This window comes from Scyliorhinus torazame, chromosome 11 (assembly GCF_047496885.1).
Source record: "Scyliorhinus torazame isolate Kashiwa2021f chromosome 11, sScyTor2.1, whole genome shotgun sequence".
In the NCBI taxonomy this organism is placed as follows: Eukaryota; Metazoa; Chordata; class Chondrichthyes; order Carcharhiniformes; family Scyliorhinidae; genus Scyliorhinus; species Scyliorhinus torazame.
Window position 1 is genome coordinate 175,420,521 of NC_092717.1, and position 23,158 is coordinate 175,443,678.

General features: G+C 47.9%; 1 protein-coding gene across 3 annotated transcripts in view; it reads left to right on the forward strand.

Annotated features, from left to right (window-relative positions):
• The window catches only part of LOC140385664 (epithelial splicing regulatory protein 1-like), a 169,756-nt gene that overhangs the window by 48,406 nt on the left and 98,192 nt on the right, over positions 1-23,158 (forward strand). For all 3 annotated transcript variants that reach the window (XM_072468049.1, XM_072468048.1, XM_072468050.1), the window contains exon 9: positions 21,947-21,989. In XM_072468049.1, coding sequence (XP_072324150.1) covers positions 21,947-21,989 — 43 coding nt within the window. The remainder of the gene's footprint in view (positions 1-21,946; positions 21,990-23,158) is intronic.

Here is a 23,158-nt window from a genome sequence, read left to right on the forward strand (position 1 = left end):
ACAGTATGTACATAGCTGACAAAAGTATAATCAACAGCGAACATTGACAAATGGTATATCGACAAACAGTGATTGGTTACAGTGCGGAACAAGGGGCCAAACAAAGCAAATACATGAGCAAGAGCAGCATGGCGCGTTGTGAATAGTGTTCTTACAGGGAACAGATCAGTCTGAGGGGAAGTCGTTAAGGAGTCTTGTAGCTTTGGGGAAGAAGCTGTTCCTATGTCTGGATGTGCGGATCTTCAGACATCTGTACCTTCCGCCTGGTGGAAGGGTCTGGACTAAGGCAATGCCTGGGTGGGAGGGGTCTCTGATAATGCTGTCTGCCTTCCTGAGGCAGCTGGAGGTGTATACAGAATCAATGTGGGGGTGACAAACTTATGTGATGCGTTGGGCTGAGTTCACCACACTCTGCAGTTTCTTGCGATCTTGGGCCGAACAGTTGCCATACCAGGCTGTGATGCGGCCGGATAGGATGCTCTCTATGGCACATCTGTAGAAGTTTGAGAGAGTCAATGCTGTCATGCCAAGTTTCTTTAGCTTCCGTAGGCAGTAGAGGCATTGCTGGGCTTTCTTGACTGTTGCATCAATGTGAGTGGAACAGGACAGATTGTTGGTGATGGTGACCCCCAGGAACTTAAAGCTATCTACCATCTCCACTTCGGAGCCATTGATGCAGACGGGAGTATGTGTTGTGCTACGCTTCCTGAAGTCGATGATCAGTTCTTTGGTCTTTCCAACATTTAGAGAGAGGTTGTTTTCAGTACACCATGCAACCAAGTGATTTGAGATACCATTGTTTGAGATACAGCCCACCACAGTCATATCATCCCCAAACTTCTAGATTGAGTTGGAGTTAAATCTTGCCACACAGTCATGTGTGTATAGGGAGTACAGTAGAGGACTGAGCACACATCCTTGCGGGGCTCCGGTGTTGAGGACTATTGTGGAGGAAGTGCTGTTGCCTATCCTGACAGATTGCAGTCTGTTGGTGAAGAAGTCGAGGATCCAGCTGCACAGGGAGGGGTGAATTCCAAGATTGCGGCGTTTGTTTATTAGTCTTGTTGGGATAATGTTGTTGAAGGCAGAGCTGTAGTCGATGAACAGCAGTCTTACATAGGTGTCCTTGTTGTCGAGGTGTTAAGAGTGTTGATTGTAGAGCCAGGGAGATAGCATCTGCTGTGGACCGGTTGTGGTGATAGGCAAACAGCAATGGATCGAGACCGTCTGGGAGGCTGGAAGTGATACGTCTCATGACGAGACACTTGAAGCATTTCATGATAACGGACGTCAGGGCCACTGGTCGGTAGTCGTTAAGGCAGGCTACCTTCTTTGGTACTGGTATTATGGTGGTCTTCTTGAAGGAGATGGGGACCTCCGAGCGAAGGAGTGAGGTGGTGAAAGATATCTGCGAATACACTCGGCAGTTGGTCGGTGCAGGCTCCTGAGTGCTCGCCCAGGGACTCCGTCGGGGCCGGTTGCTTTCTGCGGAATCACTTTCAAGAAGGCAGCTCTTGCCTCTGAGGCTGTAATAGTGGGTATGGGTGTGTCCAGGGCTGTTGGGGCAGGTGGGACTGATACATTGGCTGACTGCTCAAAGTGGGCATGGAACTTGTTCAGATCATCGGGTAGGGATGCTCCAGCCCCAGATATTCCGCCTGGCTTTGCTTTATAGCCTGTGATCTTGTGTAGGCCCTGCCCCTAAACCTCCTGCCCCTCCCCATGAACTTGTGTCCCCTTGTAAATAACCCTTCAACGAAGGGAAACAGCTACTCCCTATCCACCCTACCCATGCCCCTTATAATCTTGTAGACCTTGATCAGGTCACCGCTCTGTCTTCTCTACTCCAATGAAAACAACCCAAGCTTATCCAACCTCTGTTCATAATTTAAATGTTCCATCCCAGGCAACGTCCTGGTGAAATGCCTCTGCACCCGCTCCAGTGCAATCACATCCTTCCTATAATGTAGTGACCAGAATTGCACACGGTACTATAGCTGTGGCCTCAACAAAGTTCTATAAACTCCAACCAAACCTCCATGCTTCATTTGATAAAGGCAAATGTCCCTTATGCCTTTTTCACCACGCTATTAACCTGCTCTTCTGTCTACAGAGATCAATGGACAAACACGCCAAGGCCCCTTTGTTTCTCAGAACTTCCCAGTGTCATGCCATTCATTGAATACTTTCTTGTCACATTACTCCTTCCAAAGTGTATCACCTCTCACTTTTCAGGGTTAAATTCCATCTGCCATTTTTCTGCTTATTTGACCATCCCGTCACAACAGTCTGCTGATGATGCACATTTAACCTAAAGCATAAAATACTTATTAAATTCGAAAAATGAACGCTATTACACAAAGATTGGTAAGATCTCCATACAAACAAAATTAAATTATTTAATTTGTCACTCGTCTTTCACCCCAAGTATCTCTTTCAGACACAAACGTTCAGAAAGATCAAACCATTAATAATCTTTATTGTCACAAGTAAGCTTATATTAACACTGCAATGGAGTTACTGTGAAAATCTCCTAGTCGCCTGCTTGGGAGAATTCAGAATGTCCAAATTACTTAACAGCACGTCTTTCGGGACTGTGGGAGGAAACCAGAGCACCCGGAGGAAACCCACACAGACACTGGGAGAACGTGCAGACTCTGCACAGACAGTGACCCAAGCCGGGAATTGAACCTGGGACCCTAGCGCTGTGAAGCAACAGTGCTAACCACTGTGCTAGCATGCCACCCATATCTATCTACTACTCTGATATGCAGGCTACGCATACACTACATTTGAAGCAACTGGCAAGCTGTGGACAGACACACCACACTCCAAAGTAAATGACAGATGTGACCAAAGTAGATTCTATGGATTTGTCAACAACCCACCAAAATGTTTGTTACACCATGAGCCAACCCGCCTCACTGAAACTCATATTTTTCTAATGACCGTTTCCAATCTCCACATTTGAAGAATTCACCTTGGAATTCTCTCTAAACATAGCTCCCACTTGGATGGCTACTGGAAGGATTCACTTCCAGGGTTTCAATCTCTCTTTCTGAAGTTCCTTTCCCCTAGATCACTGAGCACGCTCTACATTTACCTTCCAAGCACTCTTTCAAATCTTCAGCTGTGCCAAGCAGAACACCAATGCTCCAAAAGGGTACCTTTGCCCTTCCAGTCCGCAGCGCGGAGTAGCCAATCCTCGGCTAGGCTCTCTGATCTTCAGGGCTCCTCACAAACCTGCTTTGCTTCAAGCCTGTTCCCCTGGGGCCATAAACATTCCTGAACATTGTTTTGTTGGCATAGTGGCCCTTGCTGTTGCATCTTTGTAATTTCACCCGTGACTTTGTCCAAGTATGTGTGAGGGAATTTACTCAGTGTAAAGAGGCAAATTGATATAGCATCAACTCATCGTGATATGGTACATGGTCCTTAACTTTCCTAGGCCTGTAAACATTTTTGGAAATTCATTTTGTAATGTACTATTGTAGCTCTGATCAGCAACTTCGTAGGCATGCCTTTCTGTTTAGTAGAGAGCACGCTTGATTTTGAATGACAAAGATTTCATGGTTTCTCTGTCTTTATGTTTCAGCTTTACCATGAGTTGGCCATCACTTTTGTTTTTATGTTGTTCCACCTGGACCCCCCTATAGTTCGGTAGATGAGGGTTGTAATGTAATCTGGTCATTTTACTTGACCTGGATGAAACCAAAACCCTGCTCCTCCTGGGTCGAGTTCAAACTCTGCTGAGTGTCCATCCACTGAAAAGTCAGAGGCTTTTCCCCAGGGTAGAGGGGGTCAATTACTAGGGGGCATAGGTTTAAGGTGTGAGGGGCAAGGTTTCGAGTAGATGTATGAGGCAAATTTTTTACGCAGAGGGTAGTGGGTGCCTGGAACTCGCTACCGGAGGAGGTGGTGGAAGCAGGAACGATAGTGACATTTAAGGGGCATCTTGACAAATACATGAATAGAGGGATACGGACCCAGGAAGTGTAGAAGATTGTAGTTTAGTCAGGCAGCATGGTCGGCACGGGCTTGGAGGGCTGAAGGGCCTGTTCCTGTGCTGTACCTTTCTTTATTCTTTGTTCGAGTTTGATACTCCAATACTTATTTTCAGTATCATTTACATCCTCCAGGACAGTTAGCTCCCTTGCTTGTAGTTCTTCGACATCTTGCATGTGGCCTTAAATTTTTCTCCCTCTTAATAATTTGTCAGTGTTTTTGAGTGCCATGGTTTTGAAATAGCCTATTTTTCCACTGTTGTGGCACCCTGCACCTCTGCTCGACATTTTTCTGTGTGTGTTGTTCCCACCTGTGATGAACGGTTACTGCCTTATCATCATGTAAGGTGATGTCCCCTTTAAGACCAGGCTTGGAACCCTGGGGACTCCGCCTCTGGCTCTGCCCATCTGGGAGCCATACATAAAGGCCTGCCTCATGGTCTGTATAGCAGTCAGCTCTCGTCCAAATCTGTAGCATAGTTATTAGCCTAATAAAGCCTTCTTTACAGTTTAATCTCTAAGCATCATTATTGAGGGTACCTCACCACCACACCAAATACATTTCAAAATAATGGTTGGTGTGCTTTTTCCCATGTTTTGGCAGACTTGGTTTTGATGTGCTTTCTCTTGTGGCCTGCATTCTATCTTCTCCATGGAAGCTCTCTGTCCCCATGGACAAACACCCAACTCTCTAGTCTGATTTTTTGTTTGTCTCACAATCTGTACTGCTTTCACTGGCTAACTAGTCCAATCTAGTTGCTGAAGTTGCAGATTTGAAGAGTATAAACCCACAAGTCTGGCTGCAGCTTTGCAAACTGAGTGCCGATTGCAAGCTGTGAGTAGATAAGAGTTTGATGAGAGGGGAGTTAGGTGAAGTGGGATGACGGACCCGCCTGTCACAGGCTCGCTCGGTCCTAGGAGTAAGGAGTTCTCATTTTTCTCCCATGTTCACAAAGTATACTCACGGATAGACTTTTTTGTCTTGGGAAGGGCACTGATTCCGAAGGTGACAGGGACGGAATATACGGCCATAGCCATTTCGGACCACGCTCCACATTGGGTAGACCTGGAGGTAGGAGAGGAAAAAGAACAGCACCCACTCTGGAGAATGGATATGGGCTTATTGGCGGATGAGGGGGTATGTTTAAGGGTGAGGGGGTGTATTGAAAGGTACTTTGAGCTTAATGACAATGGGGAGGTTCAGGTGGGAGTGGTCTGGGAGGCGTTGAAGGCAGTGGTCAGAGGGGAACTGATATCCATAAGGGCACATAAAGGGAAGCAAGAGGGTAAAGAAAGAGAGCGATTGTTGAAAGAACTTCTGAGGGTGGACAGGCAATATGCAGAGGCACCGGAGGAGGGACTGTACAGGGAAAGACAAAGGTTACATGTGGAGTTTGACCTGCTGACCACGGGTAAGGCAGAGGCACAGTGGAGGAGGGCACAGGGTGTACAGTATGAGTATGGAGAGAAGGCGAGTCGGCTACTGGCCCACCAATTGAGGAAGAGGGGAGCAGCGAGGGAGATAGGTGGGGTGAGAGATGAGGAGGGAGAGATGGAATGAGGAGCGGAGAGAGTGAACGGGGTGTTCAAGGCATTCTATGAGAGGTTATATAAGGCTCAGCCCCCGGAAGGGAAGGAGGGAATGAGGTGTTTCCTGGATCAGCTGGAATTCCCTAAGATGGAGGAGCAGGAGAGGGCGGGACTGGGAGCACAGATTGAGATGGAGGAGGTGGTAAAAGGGATTGGGAGCATGCAAGCGGGGAAGGCCCCGGGACCGGACGGATTCCCGGTGGAATGTTATAGGAAATATATGGACCTACTGGCCCCGCTTTTGATGAGAGCCTTTAATGAGGCCAGGGAAAGGGGCAATTGCCCCCGACTATGTCGGAGGCGACGATATCGCTCCTTTTGAAGAAGGAAAAAGACCCGCTGCAGTGTGGGTCCTACAGGCCCATTTCCCTATTAAATGTAGATGCTAAGCTCCTGGCCAAGGTGATGGCGATGAGGATAGAGGACTGTGTCCCGGGGGTGGTCCACGAGGATCAAACTGGGTTCGTTAAGGGGAGACAGCTGAACACGAACATACGGAGGTTGCTAGGGGTAATGATGATGCCCCCACCAGAGGGGGAGGTGGAGATAGTGGTGGCGATGGACGCCGAGAAAGCATTCGACAGAGTGGAGTGGGATTATCTGTGGGAGGTGCTGAGGAGATTTTGTTTTGGAGAAGGGTTTATTGGATGGGTACAGCTGCTGTACAGGGCCCCGGTGGCGAGTGTGGTCACGAACAGGCAGAGGTCTGACTACTTCCGTCTTCATAGAGGGATGAGGCAGGGGTGTCCCCTGTCTCCGTTACTGTTTGCATTGGCGATTGAGCCCCTGGCCATAGCACTGAGTGGCTCCAGGAAGTGGAGGGGAGTACTCAGGGGAGGAGAAGAACACCGGGTATCTTTGTATGCAGATGATTTATTGCTGTATGTTGCGGACCCAGTGGAGGGGATGCCTGAGATAATGCAGACACTCGGGGAGTTTGGGGAATTTTCGGGGTACAAATTGAATATGGAGAAGAGTGAGTTGTTTGTGGTGCATCCGGGGGAGCAGAGCAGGGGAATAGATGATTTACCGCTGAGTAAGGTAACAAGAGATTTCAGGGGCGAAATTCTCCTACCCGCCCCGCCATATTTCTGCCCTGACCGGCCGGCGGGAGTCTCCGTAACACCGGCCGGTCAATGGGGTTTCCCATTGTGGGGCAGCCGCACGCCGTCGGGAAACCCCCGGGCGCCGGCAAAACGGAGACTCCCGCCGGCGGAGAATGACGCCCCTGGTACTTAGGGATTCAGATAGCCAGGAGTTGGGAAACCTTACATAGGCTTAATTTAACAAGGTTGGTGGAACAGGTGGAGGAGGATTTTAAGAGATGGGACATGGTGCCCCTGTCACTGGTGGGTAGGGTGCAGGCGGTCAAAATGGTAGTCCTCCCGAGATTCCTTTTTGTGTTTCAGTGCCTTCCGGTGATGGTCACAAAGGCTTTTTTCAAGAAAATTGAGAAAAGTGTCATGAGTTTTGTGTGGGCCGGGAAGACCCCGAGAGTGAGGAGGGGGTTCTTGCAGCGTAGCAGGGATAGGGGGGGGGCTGGCACTACCGAGCCCAAGTGAATACTACTGGGCTGCCAATATCTCAATGGTGTGTAAGTGGATGGGAGAAGGGGAGGGAGTGGCGTGGAAGAGATTGGAGATGGCGTCCTGCAAAGGAACCAGCCTACAAGCAATGGTGACGGCACCGTTGCCGTTCTCCCCGAAGAAATACACCACAAGTCCAGTGGTGGTGGCAACGCTAAAAATTTGGGGGCAGTGGAGACGACATAGGGGAAGGACGGGAGCCTCGATGCGGTCCCCGATAAGAAATAATCATAGGTTTGTCCCAGGGAGAATAGATGGGGGATTTGGAGCATGGCAGAGAGCTGGGGTTGTGCAACTGAGAGATCTGTTCGTAGACGGGATGTTTGCGAGTCTGGGAGCGCTGACGGAAAAATATGGATTGCCCCAAGGGAATGCATTTCGGTACATGCAACTGAGGGCATTTGCGAGGCAACAGGTGAGGGAATTCCCGCAGCTCCCAACGCAGGAGATTCAAGATAGATTGATCGCAGGGACATGGGTGGGGGATGGTAGGGTGTCGGATATATACAGGGACGAGGGGGAGATCATGGTGGATGAGCTGAAGGGGAAATGGGAAGAAGAGCTGGGGGAAGAGATTGAGGAGGGGCTGTGGGCTGATGCCCTACGTAGGGTAAACTCGTTGTCCCCGTGCGCCAGGCTAAGCCTGATACAATTCAAGGTTTTGCACAGGGCGCATATGACCGGAGCAAGGCTCAGTAAATTTTTTGGGGTAGAGGATAGGTGTGGGAGATGCTCGAGAAGCCCAGCAATCCACGCCCACATGTTTTGGTCATGCTGGGCCCTGCAGGGGTTCTGGGTGGGGGTGGCAAAGGTGCTTTTGAAGGTGGTGGCGGTCCGGGTCGAGCCAGGCTGGGGGTTGGCTATATTTGGGGTTGCAGAAGAGCCGGGAGAGCAGGAGGCGAAAGAGGCTGATGTCTTGGCCTTTGCGTCCCTAGTAGCCCGGCGAAGGATATTGCTTATGTGGAAGGAAGCCAAACCCCCGGGCGTGGAGACCTGGATAAATGAAATGGCAGGGTTTTTGCACTGAGTGCTGAATTTGGTGCTTTTTGAGTGCGATAGTGAGAGTTTGGTGACCGAGGGAGTATAAGGCTTCATTTTAATCTAAAGTTTAGTCTTTCTTTTATTTAGTTAATTAACTTAAAAGTTGCTGTTTGGTTTAGAAGAAGGTGAATTTTCAATCAGCTTTAAACAGGCTTCTACTTCTAGGCACTTGCAGCTGGAGCTTGTTAATTAGTTAATTGGATTAGGCCAGTTTTTAGAGGCTAGATTCACAGTATAAAAGTGATCCCCTACAGTGCAGACTTTGTTTGCACTGAGTGCTGAATTTGGTGCTTTTTGAGTGCGATAGTGAGAGTTTGGTGACCGAGGGAGTGCTGAATTTGGTGCTTTTTGAGTGCGATAGTGAGAGTTTGGTGACCGAGGGAGTGCTGAATTTGGTGCTTTTTGAGTGCGATAGTGAGAGTTTGGTGACCGAGGGAGTTAGGTGAGGAGGGAGTAAGGTGCTCCTTTCATTTTGTTTCTGACATTTCCGCAAAGAGTGCGAAGAGAGCCAGGAGTTTACAGGAAGTGTAGCTGACTGGGAGCAGAGTCGGAGGGCGGAGATCCAGTTAGTCCACACAGCAGCTATATTCTGTAAGGTAAGAGGGGATGGAGGCTAGGCCAGTTACATGCTCCTCCTGTAGGATGTGGGTGGTGAGGGATACCACCGGTGTCCCCACTGACTATACCTGTGGGAAGTGCACCCAACTTCAGCTCCTCAAAGACCGTGTTAGGGAACTGGAGCTGAAGCTGGATGAACTTCGGATCATCCGGGAGGCAGAGGGGGTGATTGAGAAGAGTTACAGGGAGGTAACCACACCCAAGGTACAGGACAAGAATAGCTGGGTTACAGTCAGGGGGAAAAAAACAAACAGGCAGACAGTGCAGGGATCCCTCGTGGCCGTTCCCCTTCAAAACAAGTATACCGTTTTGGATGCTGTTGGGGGGGATGACCTACCGGGGGAAGGCCCTAGCGGCCAGGTCTCTCGCACTGAGTCTGGCTCTGGGGCTCAGAAGGGAAGGGGGGAGAATAGAAAAGCAATAGTTGTAGGAGATTCAATGGTTAGGGGAATAGATAGGAGATTCTGTGGTCGCGAGCGAGACTCCCGGAAGGTATGTTGCCTCCCGGGTGCCAGGGCCAGGGATGTCTCGGATCGTGTCTTCAGGATCCTTAAGGGGGAGGGGGAGCAGCCAGAAGTTGTGGTGCACATTGGTACCAACGACATAGGTAGGAAAAGGGGTGTGGAGGTAGTAAACAAGTTTAGGGAGTTAGGCTGGAAGTTGAAAGCCAGGACAGACAGAGTTGTCATCTCTGGTTTGTTGCCGGTGCCACGTGATAGCGAGGCTAGGAATAGGGAGAGAGTGCAGTTGAACACGTGGCTGCAGGAATGGTGTAGGAGGGAGGGCTTCAGGTATTTGGATAATTGGAGCGCATTCTGGGGAAGGTGGGACCTGTACAAGCAGGACGGGTTGCATCTGAATCAGAGGGGCACCAATATCCTGGGAGGGAGGTTTGCTAGTACTCTTCGGGAGGGTTTAAACTAATTTGGCAGGGGAATGGGAACCGGATTTGTAGTCCAGCAACTAAGGTAGCCGATATTCAGGACGCCAAAGCATGTAATGAGGCAGTGGGGAAGGGAACACTGACAAAGGAGAGTATTTGCAGGCACGGAGATGGGTTGAAGTGTGTATACTTCAACGCAAGAAGCATCAGGAATAAGGTGGGTGAACTTAAGGCATGGATCGGTACTTGGGACTACGATGTGGTGGCCATCACGGAAACTTGGATAGAAGAGGGGCAGAAATGGTTGTTGGAGGTCCCTGGTTATAGATGTTTCAATAAGATTAGGGAGGGTGGTAAAAGAGGTGGGGGGGGTGGCATTATTAATTAGAGATAGTATAACAGCTGCAGAAAGGCAGTTCGAGGAGTATCACCCTATTGAGGTAGTATGGGTTGAAGTCAGAAATAGGAAAGGAGCAGTCACCTTGTTAGGAGTTTTCTATAGGCCCCCCAATAGTAGCAGAGATGTGGAGGAACAGATTGGGAAACAGATTTTGGAAAGGTGCAGAAGTCATAGGGTAGTAGTCATGGGTGACTTTAACTTCCCAAATATTGAGTGGAAACTCTTTAGATCAAATAGTTTGGATGGGGTGGTGTTTGTGCAGTGTGTCCAGGAAGCTTTTCTAACACAGTATGTAGATTGTCCAACCAGAGGAGGGGCAATATTGGATTTAGTACTGGGTAATGAACCAGGGCAAGTAATAGATTTGTTAGTGGGGGAGCATTTTGGAGATAGTGACCACAATTCTGTGACTTTCACTTTAGTAATGGAGAGGGATAGGTACGTGCAACAGGGCAAGGTTTACAATTGGGGGAAGGGTAAATACGATGTTGTCAGACAAGAATTGAAGTGCATAAGTTGGGAACATAGGCTGGCAGGGAAGGACACAAGTGAAATGTGGAACTTGTTCAAGGAACAGGTGCTACGTGTCCTTGATATGTATGTCCCTGTCAGGCAGGGAAGAGATGGTCGAGTGAGGGAACCATGGTTGACAAGAGAGGTTGAATGTCTTGTTAAGAGGAAAAAGGTGACTTATGTAAGGCTGAGGAAACCAGGTTCAGACAGGGCATTGGAGGGATACAAGATAGCCAGGAGGGAACTGAAGAAAGGGATTAGGAGAGCTAAGAGAGGGCATGAACAATCTTTGGCGGGTAGGATCAAGGAAAACCCCAAGGCCTTTTACACATATGTGAGAAATATGAGAATGACTAGAGCGAGGGTAGGTCCGATCAAGGACAGTAGTGGGAGATTGTGTATTGAGTCTGAAGAGATAGGCGAGGTCTTGAATGAGTACTTTTCTTCTGTATTTACAAATGAGAGGGGCAATATTGTTGGAGAGGACAGTGTGAAACAGATTGGTAAGCTCGAGGAAATACTTGTTAGGAAGGAAGATGTGTTGGGCATTTTGAAAAACTTGAGGATAGACAAGTCCCCCGGGCCTGACGGGATATATCCAAGGATTCTATGGGAAGCAAGAGATGAAATTGCAGAGCCGTTGGCAATTATCTTTTCGTCCTCACTGTCAACAGGGGTGGTACCAGGGGATTGGAGAGTGGCGAATGTCGTGCCCCTGTTCAAAAAAGGAACTAGGGATAACCCTGGGAATTACAGGCCAGTTAGTCTTACTTCGGTGGTAGGCAAAGTAATGGAAAGGGTACTGAAGGATAGGATTTCTGAGCATCTGGAAAGACACTGCTTGATTAGGGATAGTCAGCACGGATTTGTGAGGGGTAGGTCTTGCCTTACAAATCTTATTGAATTCTTTGAGGAGGTGACCAAGCATGTGGATGAAGGTAAAGCAGTGGATGTAGTGTACATGGATTTTAGTAAGGCATTTGATAAAGTTCCCCATGGTAGGCTTCTGCACAAAGTAAGGAGGCATGGGATAGTGGGAAATTTGGCCAGTTGGATAACGAACTGGCTAACCGATAGAAGTCAGAGAGTGGTGGTGGATGGCAAATATTCAGCCTGGATCCCAGTTACCAGTGGTGTACCGCAGGGATCAGTTCTGGGTCCTCTGCTGTTTGTGATTTTCATTAATGACTTGGATGAGGGAGTTGAAGGGTGGGTCAGTAAATTTGCAGATGATACGAAGATTGGTGGAGTTGTGGATAGTAAGGAGGGCTGTTGTCGGCTGCAAAGAGACATAGATAGGATGCAGAGCTGGGCTGAGAAGTGGCAGATGGAGTTTAACCCTGAAAAGTGTGAGGTTGTTCATTTTGGAAGGACAAATATGAATGCGGAATACAGGGTTAACGGTAGAGTTCTTGGCATTGTGGAGGAGCAGAGAGACCTTGGGGTCTATGTTCATACATCTTTGAAAGTTGCCACTCAAGTGGATAGAGCTGTGAAGAAGGCCTATGGTGTGCTCGCGTTCATTAATAGAGGGATTGAATTTAAGAGCCGTGAGGTGATGATGCGGCTGTACAAAACTTTGGTAAGGCCACATTTGGAGTACTGTGTACAGTTCTGGTCGCCTCATTTTAGGAAGGATGTGGAAGCTCTGGAAAAGGTGCAAAGAAGATTTACCAGGATGTTGCCTGGAATGGAGAGTAGGTCTTACGAGGAAAGGTTGAGGGTGCTAGGCCTTTTCTCATTAGAGCGGAGAAGGATGAGGGGCGACTTGATAGAGGTTTATAAGATGATCAGGGGAATAGATAGAGTAGACAGTCAGAGACTTTTTCCCCAGGTGGAACACACCATTACAAGGGGACATAAATTTAAGGTGAAAGGTGGAAGATATAGGAGGGATATCAGAGGTAGGTTCTTTACCCAGAGAGTAGTGGGGGCATGGAATGCACTGCCTGTGGAAGTAGTTGAGTCGGAAACATTAGTGACCTTCAAGCAGCTGTTGGATAGGTACATGGATTACGGGAAAATGATATAGTGTAGATTTATTTGTTCTTAAGGGCAGCACGGTAGCATTGTGGATAGCACAATTGCTTCACAGATCCATGGTCCCAGGTTCGATTCCGGCTTGGGTCATTGTCTGTGCGGAGTCTGCACGTCCTCCCCGTGTCTGCGTGGGTTTCCTCCGGGTGCTCCGGTTTCCTCCCACAGTCCAAAGATGTGTGGGTTAGGTGAATTGGCCAATGATAAATTGCCCTTAATGTCCAAATTGCCCTTGGTGTTGGGTGGAGGTGTTGAGTTTGGGTAGGGTGCTCTTTCCAAGAGCTGATGCAGACTCAGGGGGCCGAATGGCCTCCTTCTGCACTGTAGATTCAATGATAATCTATGATTAATCTAGGACAAAGGTTCGGCACAACATCGTGGGCCGAAGGGCCTGTTCTGTGCTGTATTTTCTATGTTCTATGTTCTATGTTTATAAAACTAGAACGGATAAAGTTCGCACTAAGGGGTTCGGCTCAAGGGTTCACCAGGCGGTGGCAACCGTTCATTGACTACCTCGCAGAACGATAAAGGAAATGGGAAGGCAACAGCAGCAACCCGGGGGGGGGGGGGGGGGGGGGGGGGGGAAGGGGGGAAGGGGGGAAGGGGGGCCCGGGCGGGTTCTCAGGGGGGTTTTTGTATAGATATTTGTACTTGGTTATCTCTGGAGAGTTATTATTTTTGTTATGGCAGTTGCCATTTAGTTTATATATTATTTATTTCCTGATAGAAACATGGTTTCAGGTGGCAGTACTGGCTGCTGGGACAACTCTCGTCCTTACAGACAATTCTTCCTTGTACGTTCACTTAAAACAAAGATCTTTTTTTTGACACAATTCCTGGGACCCAACTCGATGCGCTTACAAAATTTCTGACATATACAGCTTCCTTCACTGAAAACTACCTTGTTGATTTGCGTGAATCGTGATTTTTCTTCTGACTGTACTGGCTGGTAGCTACCCTCTCTGCAAATTCTGTTTGTACTGACTGGCATCTATCCTCCCTGGCAAATTTGGAAACACCAGGCTTAGTCTGCTCCTCAGACGCTGGCCGATCAAAACCCTGCTGACAGCCCGCCCATTGTGAAGTGGTTCAATAGCCCAGAAGAAAGAGAGATTTTGGTCTCTGTGACTGCTTATTAAGGCCCACCTTTAAGGTTTGGACTGCTTGTTTAGCCAGTCCATTGAATGCTAAGTGGTAAAGCGCAGTTCTGATGCATTTGATACCATTTAAGGAGGTGAAATTTTGAAATTCTGCACTCTAAGGCTGTTCCATTATCTGACACTGACTTCAGGTATCTCCTGGATCGAACAACACTGACACAATTTCTCAATTGTGGCGTGCGACGTCATAGACTTAGTTTCAAACACTTCCCTCCACTTTGGACAACAACAAGGAGCAAAAACATTGTGCCCAAAATGGCCCCACTTCAACATGAACTCGTACCCATGGCTGGCCCCAGACGTTCCCAAGGGTACAATGGGGCTGTAGCAGGCAACCTTTGTTGCGTTCAGCACTTCACCAGACACTCTATGTTGGCATTAATACCAAGCCACCATATATTAATCTCTTGGCAAGCATCTTCATCTCGGATATATCTGGATGGGCACCGTGCAATTTGGCTAGGAGCAATCCCTTTCTGGTACAAGGGTGACTACTCTGGCCCCCCAAGATATGTTGCCACCGTCACAAATATAATTCATCCTTTCGTATACAGTATGGTTTAATCCCTTTTGCTCACTGGCCAAACCTATTAGTATCCTGTGCCTCACTTTGGATAACAGCAGAACCCTGCTGGTCCTACCCCTGTTCCTAAGAAGTATGAAATCTGTAAACGATCTGATCATGTTTCATCCGAGTCTGATTTATGATTCTGTCATTAATCAGCTCATCCTTTAAGATTGCAAAATCACAGTTCCATGCCAACCTATAGATTTGATGAACAAATGCATGCTTTTGCCCATTCTTTGCTTTCTTTTATTAACTATAGGTCTCTATTATTAATTTCAACAGACATTGAAATAAAAGTCATTAGCTTGCAGGACATTTTCATAGGAAGCTGGAGTCTCAACAACCCATTGGTCTATTATTGTGTCATCAGCGTCAGAACCTAACCTGTTTACTAACCTGCTGGGGCCAGTTTCGTTCAGTGGGCTAGACAGCTGGTTTGTGATGCAGAACAAGGCCAGCAGTGCAGGTTCAATTCCTGTACTGGCTGAGAAGGCCTGCCTTCTCAACCTTGCCCTTCACCTGAAGTGAGGTGATCCTCCGGTTAAACCACCTCAGTCAGTTCTCCCCCTCAAAGGGAAAAGCAGCCTCTGGTTATTTGGGACTCGGGTGACTTTACCTTTATCAACCTGGGTTTTTTGTACTTTTGTGTAAGCCTGGAGCAGTTCTGTACTTTAAACTTTTTTCCTAGTTCTGGGCCTGTTGTGGGCTTTCTGTACTCTGAAATGGTTCCGGCAGTGGTAGTGTGGATTCCATGCTTCGCCTAAGCCCTGGAATTGTTCCTGTGCTGCTATTTGCTGCTTTGGGCTGTGCCCAATGCTTTCCAGACTCTGGGTCTGTGTCTTGCTTGTACCTGCAGCTCCCATGAGTTCTAACTTCTTGGTGAGCCTTGCATTTTTATTTTCTTTTGTCCTTGCTTTCAGGAACTCTTTCCTTTTGTCAGCCTCGTATCTGTTTGATATTTGTATTTTTAAAAATTTACTGTCTCTGTTTTGTTGTGTGGTCCGGGTCTACATGGGACATTTTGATTTCTACAAAAGGTTAGAGCTTCCCCTTACAGACTTCTTACTTTTCAGTCATGTGATTGTTATTACATCAGTATCATGTATGCTTCTGATAACCCTTTCCTCTACAATATGTAACCAATAACCGAACAATGCAGAGAGGCTCACAGAGGTTTACAGCATAGAAACAGGCCCTTTGGCCCAATTGTCCATGCTGCCCAGTTTTTAACCACTAAGCTAGTCCCAATTGACCACATTTGGCCCATATTCATTTATACCCATCTTGCCCCATATAACTATTGAAATGCTTTTTAAAAGCCAAAATTGTGGGGTGGGCGAGCAGGGCGGCCACAAAAAAAAAAGAGCTTCCGCTGGTGGCCGCGATTCGCGGCGATTTCGGAGAAATCCCCGAGACCCCATGCACTCCCCGACTGCCTTTGGGGCCGCCACGAGCAGCCAGCGGGGCCGGTTTAAAAGCCGGCGAAGAACCCTGCGCGGGCGGCGGAGGCAGAGGCTGAGGCGCCGGGCCCGGCAGGTCGGAGCAGCGGGGGCGGAGCTACGAAGAGGTCGAGGCGGCAGGCCCGAGCGCCACGTAGGGAGGGTGCTCCACGTCGGATGGCTCCCACCGAGGAAGAAGAAGGTTTGAAGCCTGGTCCCAGGTGAATGTAGAGGAGAAAGAAAGAAGATTCATGGAAGTTTGGTAAAAGTTTTTTTTTTCTCAAAAACGAAGAATGTCAGATTGATGGACAGGAGGGTGAAGGGGGAGAGAGGAGAAAAGAAAGAAGATAAAAAACAATAAGCCGCTAAAAGATGCGAAAAGCAGCGTCAAAGAAAGGAGGAAACGCGGGTTCGCCGCCGAAGGAGAAGACGAGCAAAAGCAAAAGTGTTGACAGGATGGCGGAAGCCGAACTGCAAGGCGGGACCGCACTACTTACGGTGGAGAAGGTGACCGAGGTGATGGTGGTGGAGCTGGAAAAACGTTTGGTGAGGCACATGGAGATCCTGAGGAAAGAGATGGTGGTCGTGGTAAGATCATTGTTGGAGGAGGCACTCGGCCCGATCAGGGTGGAGGTGGCAAAGGCATCGGCCGAGGTGAGAGAGCAGGGCGAGAAGATGAAGGAGGTGGAGGAGACCGTGACACGACACAGCGACCAGATCACCTCGATGGGAGACGAGCTGCGGAGGGTGGTGGAGGTTAACAGAGGACTCCGAGCAAAGCTGGAAGACTTGGAAAACCGCTCAAGGCGGCACAATTTGAGAATTGTGGGCTTGGCCGAAGGGACAGAGGGCCCAAGGCCAACGCAATACTTCGCTAAGAAGTTGGCGGAGCTGATGGGGGTGGGTGAGAGCCCCACCCTGTACGAGCTAGACCAAGCTCATCGGTCATTAAGGCCGAAGCCCAAAGTGAACGAGCCGCCAAGGGCAGTAATTATCTGCTTCCATAAGTTTTGCATGAAGGAGAAAGTATTAAGCTGGGCGAAGCAGAAGCGTGAGGTGCTGTGGGATGGTACTGCGGTTCGGATCTACCAGGACTGGACGGTGGAGTTGGCAAAAAGACGAGTGGCGTTTGGGCGAGTGAAGGCGGCTTTGTACAAGAAGGGCATGCGATTTGGTGTGGTGTACCCGGCGAAGTTGAGAGTAACATATAAAGCCAAAGACTTTTATTTTGAGACAGCGGAGGCGGCTGAGGCGTTCGTGAGGACAGAAGGCTTGGGACAGACGTGAAGAGCGGAACTGGAAGAGAGACTGTGGACTGTGTTTGAGCGGCTGGAAAATGTACAAATGTTACAACTTTTTTTTACTGATTTGTATTAAAATTTGAAATTTACTTCTCTTTGCAATGTTGCAGAGTTCAAGTTAATGGCGTTCTGTGTTGCGACGGTTAAATGTTATGTTAGTGAATTGTAGGGGTTGGATTGTTGGGTTTGTTTTGGTGTTTCTTTCTCTGGGACTGGGCGGAAGGGGGCGAGAGGTATTGGCGGGGGGGAGCCACCCGCGCTAGCTAACTAGAGTCAGTTAGTGAACGGGGGTGAGGTGAGAGGAGGACTGCGGACATTGGAGCCTGGGTAGCAGGCTTCAATGGGCCTACGAGGCGAGCAAGAGGGGGTGGAGGGAGGGATGTTGGGGGATGTTTTTGTAGGGGGGGTTCTTGGGAGGGGGGGGGAAGGGGTTCGATGTTAACAATGGACAGGGACGGGTCAGGCTTATGGGGCAGGGCCCGGTGGTATGGTGATGGTGGGTAAGAAAGGTGGGGGGAGGGGGGTGGTGAGAGACCCCCAGTAAGGATAATCACGTGGAAAGTGAGAGGGCTGGGAGGTGAGGTCAAGGGTGCTTGCACATCTTAAAAGTTTGAAAGCCGATGGAGCAATGCTGCAGGAGACTCACTTGAGGGTGAAGGACCAGGTGAGACTTAAAAAGGGCTGGGTTAGCCGAGTGTTTCACTCCGGATTTGATGGAAGGGCTTGCGGGGTAGCGGTGCTGGTCAGCAAAAGGGTACGCTTCCAGATGGAGAAGGTGGTGGCAGATCAGGGTGGTAGATATGTGATTGTGACAGGGGCATTGGAGGGGAGATTAGTGGCGCTGTTAAGTGTATACGGTCCCAATTGGGACGATGTGGAATTCGCGAGGAAGGTGGTTGGGGCTATTCCCGACTTAGACACGCATGAGCTGATTGTGGGGGGGGGACTGGAACCTGGTGCAGGAGCCAAGGTTGGACAGATCACGGCCGCGCTCGCTGGTCCCATCAGTGGGGGGCGAAGGCGCAGGCTGGGCTAATGGTGGAAATGGGAGGGGTGGACCCTTGGAGGTTCCTGCACCCAAGGGAACGGGAGTATTCGTTTTTCTCAGCGGTCCATAAGATATACTCGCGGATCGACTTTTTTGTGGTGGGGAAGGCTTTGCTGGCTGGAGTCAAGGGGTCGGAATACTCTGCAATTGCAGTGTCAGATCACGCTCCACATTGGTTGGATATGGTGATAGAGAAGGGGGCAGTGCAGAGACCGGGGTAGAAACTGGATGTGGGGCTTTTGGGGAACCAAGTATTCTGTGAGAAAATTGAAACGGTAATTAAGGAATATGTAGGTTTCAATTGTACGGGTGAGGTGTCGAAGGCAGTCGTCTGGGAGGCTCTAAAGGCAGTGTTGAGAGGTGAGGTAATTTTGTTTAAGGCTAGGGTGGATAAGGAGGAGAGGTTGGAGCGGCAGAGGGTAATAGATGAGATGTTGGAGGTAGATAGGAGGTATGCAGAGGATGGGTACCCGGCAAAGCTGGAAAAGAAGAAGGAACTACAGGCAAGCTTCGACCGACTGTCCACCAGGAAGGCGGTGTGCCAAATGAGATGAGCAAGGGGTGCAGTTTATGAACATGGAGATAAGGCGTATGTTAGCAGGTCAGCTCTGGAGGGAGGCAGCGGCAAGGGAAATTCTTCAGGTGAAGGATAGGGCAGGGAAGTTGGTGGTGGCCCCAGTGGTGATTAACAAGGTTTTTGAGGAGTTTTATGAGAGGTTGTACAAGTCCGAGCCACTCGGAGGAGACCGTGAGATGCAGGAATTTCTCGATGGGTTGGAGTACCCGAGGCTAGGGGAGGGGGACAGGGCTACATTAGAAGGAGCAATAGTGGAGCAGGAGATAAAGGATGCGATTGAGAGGATGCAGTCGGGGAAGGTGGCAGGGCCGGATGGGTTTCCGGTGGAATATTATAAAAAATTTAAGGATAGGTTGGCACTCCTGATGGTGGGGATGTTTGAGGAGGCGATAGGGAAGGGGGTGTTGCCGCAAACCTTGGGGCAGGCATCAATTTCCCTGTTAGTAAAAATAGATAAGGATCCGACGGAGTGTGGGTCGTATCGGCCCATATCACTTCTGAATGTGGACGTAAACGTGTTGGCGAAGGTACTGGCGGGTAGTCTGGAGGAGTGCCTTCCGAAGGTAATAGGGGAGGATCAGACGGGGTTCGTGAAAGGGAGGCAGCTGTTTTCGAACATTAGGAGGGTTTTGAACGTGGTTATGGCACCGGCGGAAAGAAAGGAAACAGAGGTAGTTGTGGCATTGGGCGCCGAGAAGGTGTTTGATCGGGTAGAATGGGGGTACCTGATGGCAGTGCTGGAGCGGTTTGGGATTGGACCAAGGTTTGTGAACTGGGTAAAGCTATTATATAAGGAACCGAAGGCGAGTGTCCGCACAAATATTATCAGTTTGAGATATTTCTCTCTCCACGTGGGACGAGACAGGGATGTCCTATGTCCCCCTGCTGTTTGCACTTGCGATCGAGCCGTTGGCCATCACATTGAGAAGTTCGGGAGCATGGAAAGGAATAGTGCGGGGGGGGATAGAGCATAGGGTGTCCTTGTATGCCGGCGACTTGCTGCTATATGTGTCAGAGCCGCGTGCGTCGATAGGAGGAATATTGGAGCTACTGCGGGTATTTGGGTCTTTCTCGGGGTACAAGTTTAACCTGGACAAGAGTGAGTACTTTGTGGTGTCTCGGCCGGGGGTGGGGGTTGGGGTGGGGGTGGGGGGGCTGCCATTCCGTAGAGCAGGGACTCATTTTAGATATCTGGGGGTGCAGGTTGCCCGGGAGTGGGGGAGGCTTCGTAGGTACAACATCACTAGTTTGGTGGGGAGAGTGAAAGCCGATCTGGCAAGGTGGGACGACCTTCCTCTGTCACTGGCAGGTCGGATACAGGCGGTTAAAATGAATGTGTTGCCGCGATTCCTGTTTATTTTTCAATGCCTACCGATTTTCCTGCCAAAGAATTTTTTCAGGGAGATTGAGGGAAGGATTACCTCATTCACATGGGGAGGGAAGGTGGCCAGAGTGAGAGAGGTGCTGCTACAGAGGGGAAGGCAGGCAGGGGGTTTGGGTCTCCCGAACTTGTTGTACTACTTCTGGGCGGCAAATGTGGAGAAAGTGCGGAGCTGGGTCAGAGGGGTGGATTCTCAGTGGGTCAGAATGGAGGAGAGTTTGTGCAGGGGGTCGGGGCTGAAGGCACTTGCAACAGTGCCGCTCCCGATAGCTCCGGGGAAATATTCAGGGAGTCCGGTAATAATAGCTTCATTGAAAATCTGGAGGCAGTCTCGCCAACACTTCGGGTTGGGTTTAGGTTCAAGGGAAATGCCGATTCGGGGGAACCACAGATTTGAGCCAGATTAATCTGTGTAGATTAAGGGTGACTATGGGTAATCCCTGATTCCTTTTTGTCATTTGTTTATGTAAACATGTGGGCTGAGGTTTGGGGGTTGGTGGGCGGATGGGATCGTTGTTATTATGGGGATTGACATATCTTGCTGATTATTGTTTATTGTTGATGGGTGTAAATGTGGGAGAAAATGTGAAAAAGGAGGAGAATAAAAATATTTTTTTTAAAAAAGACAAAATTGTACCCGCCTCCACAACTGCCTCTGGCAGCTCGTTCCAGGCACTCGCCACCCTTTGTGTGAAAACTTGCCCCTCTGGACCCTTTTGTATCTCTCCCCTCTCCCCTTAAACCTATGCCATCTAGTTTTAGACACCCCTAACTTTGGAAAAAGTTGTTGACCATCTACCTTATTTATGCCTCTCATTATTTTATAAACTTCTAAGCTCACTCCACAGCTTCCTACGCTCCAGGGAAAAAAGTCCCAGTCTATCCAGCCTCTCCTTTGAACTCAAACCATCAATTCCCGATAGCATCCTAGTAAATCTTTTCTGCATTAATAGAATGTTGTTCAAGTTAGCCAAAATAGCTGAATGCAAGTCAGAGAAAGTTGGGCAGTATTCGGGTCTAGTCACTGAAAATGCACAAGAGAAATTTAGATATTTAAGTGGCTTTAGAGCTTTAAATTGACAGGGTTATGGAAAAGGTAAATTCAGAATATTACTTTAAATTGTGAGAACAGGATAATAGGTCACAAACTTAACTGGTTAAATATAATTTTAATACTGATCTTGGGAAATTACTCTTCATGTAGTGATCAACACACAGAATGGACTGCTGGATAGAACAGTGGAAATGGAAACACTGGTATTATTTAAGAAACATAGATGCTGCAACGGGGTGACATTCTGAATGCAAAAAGTAAGATGGGCCAATTATCTTGTAAACTATTGAAATCACTGGGCTCGGTTAGGGGTGTGCAGTCTATCCTTCCTGGTTTTCAGTGTTTTACAGTCAAGTACTAGAAGAACAGAAAGTAGCCCCTGCTCTCTACTTTCTATCCTGTCTGCTTTCTCGTGCTGTTGCTCTGGCATGTGCCCTAGCTCTGGTGCCTGCTCTCACTTTGGCGTGTGCCCTCTGTTCCGCTATTTTGAATTGAATACATTTTGAATGTAGTGAATAGAGTGCTCAGTGTGATGATTTCATTTGCATTTGAATATTGAACCTTTAATGCCTCAAATCCTATAAAACTTTTATGCATCAATAAAAGAAAAAAGCTCTTTTACAACTCCTATATGTTCCAAAGCACTTTACAGCCAATGAAGTACTTTTGAAGTTTGGCCAAGTTTTTAATATCGGGAACACCAACAGCAAATTTGCACAATATTTTTATTGGTAAATCTTTTTCAGGTATACAAGGCAACAGGGGAGGATTTTCTGAAAATTGCAGGAGGTAAAGTAACTTTTGAAACCTACATTTCTCTTTTATTGCTTTTATCACATTTTATTACTCAAGATAAAGAAAATATGCTCATAGCACGGAGGGAAAATTTGGCATCTTAGACAAGTGTGAAAATTTTCCAATATTTTCCCAATATCACTGGTATTCTGTGAAACTGGCATGTGTTTGCATATTGGTGTGACTAATTTATTTAGACTGAAAGTAGTTAAAACATCAAAAAGGGGTTGGGTGTGAAAGCAAGTATTATGAATTGGAGGTGAGCAGGGTGAAGATTGTGAGCAGCATGAAGGAAATTTGCATTAGGAAGATGAGGGAGGTGACCGAAGTTTAACTACTACATTTCAAAGGAAAAATGTACAATTGACAAAAATCGTAAATGAATAAAGCAGTGTTATTTTTGCCCAAAAGTAGTATCCATGAAAATAACATGGACGATCTGTACTTTCTGCGAAAGGAAATTTCCAAAGGGATGTAAAAACAAAAGATTTAAAGATGAAAGGGGAAAAACAGAATTTGAGAGCTGTATGGGTAGGTGTGGCCATAAGATCCTGAGGAGCATGTGCGCTGAATCAGACCTGTGAAGAAAGCAGTCCTCCTCTGAGAAGACAAGTTTGTGTTTGCAAGGGTTTGGTAGAAGCTTTGGTTTTTTGAGTATCAAATGAAATACTTCCCTGTAGTAAAAGTGGATGTTGTGGTAATCTTACTGGATGTTTTATTGAGAAAATTTGAGATCTGTTGCCTAAAAGGGGTGTTTAACGAAGCAGAAACCTTTTGGGGAAATGTTTAATTAACTATTAGCTGTGTAAATGTAATAGTGTGTTTCAACTTCATATTTAAAATCTCAATAATGGTTTTAATTTTTTCCCCTGACTTCAGTGCAAATACTTCCTCATAATAAAATGCAAATTGTTGTGATAGCTTGTCCAAGTTTCCTTTGGTATTTGGGAAGCCTGGCAACTACCACTGCCATATCATATGTCAAGATGATACAATATCTGAATGCAGAAATTTAATGCTGAATTGTGAGCAATCAAAAGGTATTGAAAAATAAATATTGTAATTAAATCTGGTTTGAATTTCATTTTGATTTAATAATCTACAAGTCATAACCCACCCCCTGCAGATTTTAGGAATTAACTGGGAATATAGGGCAGCACGGT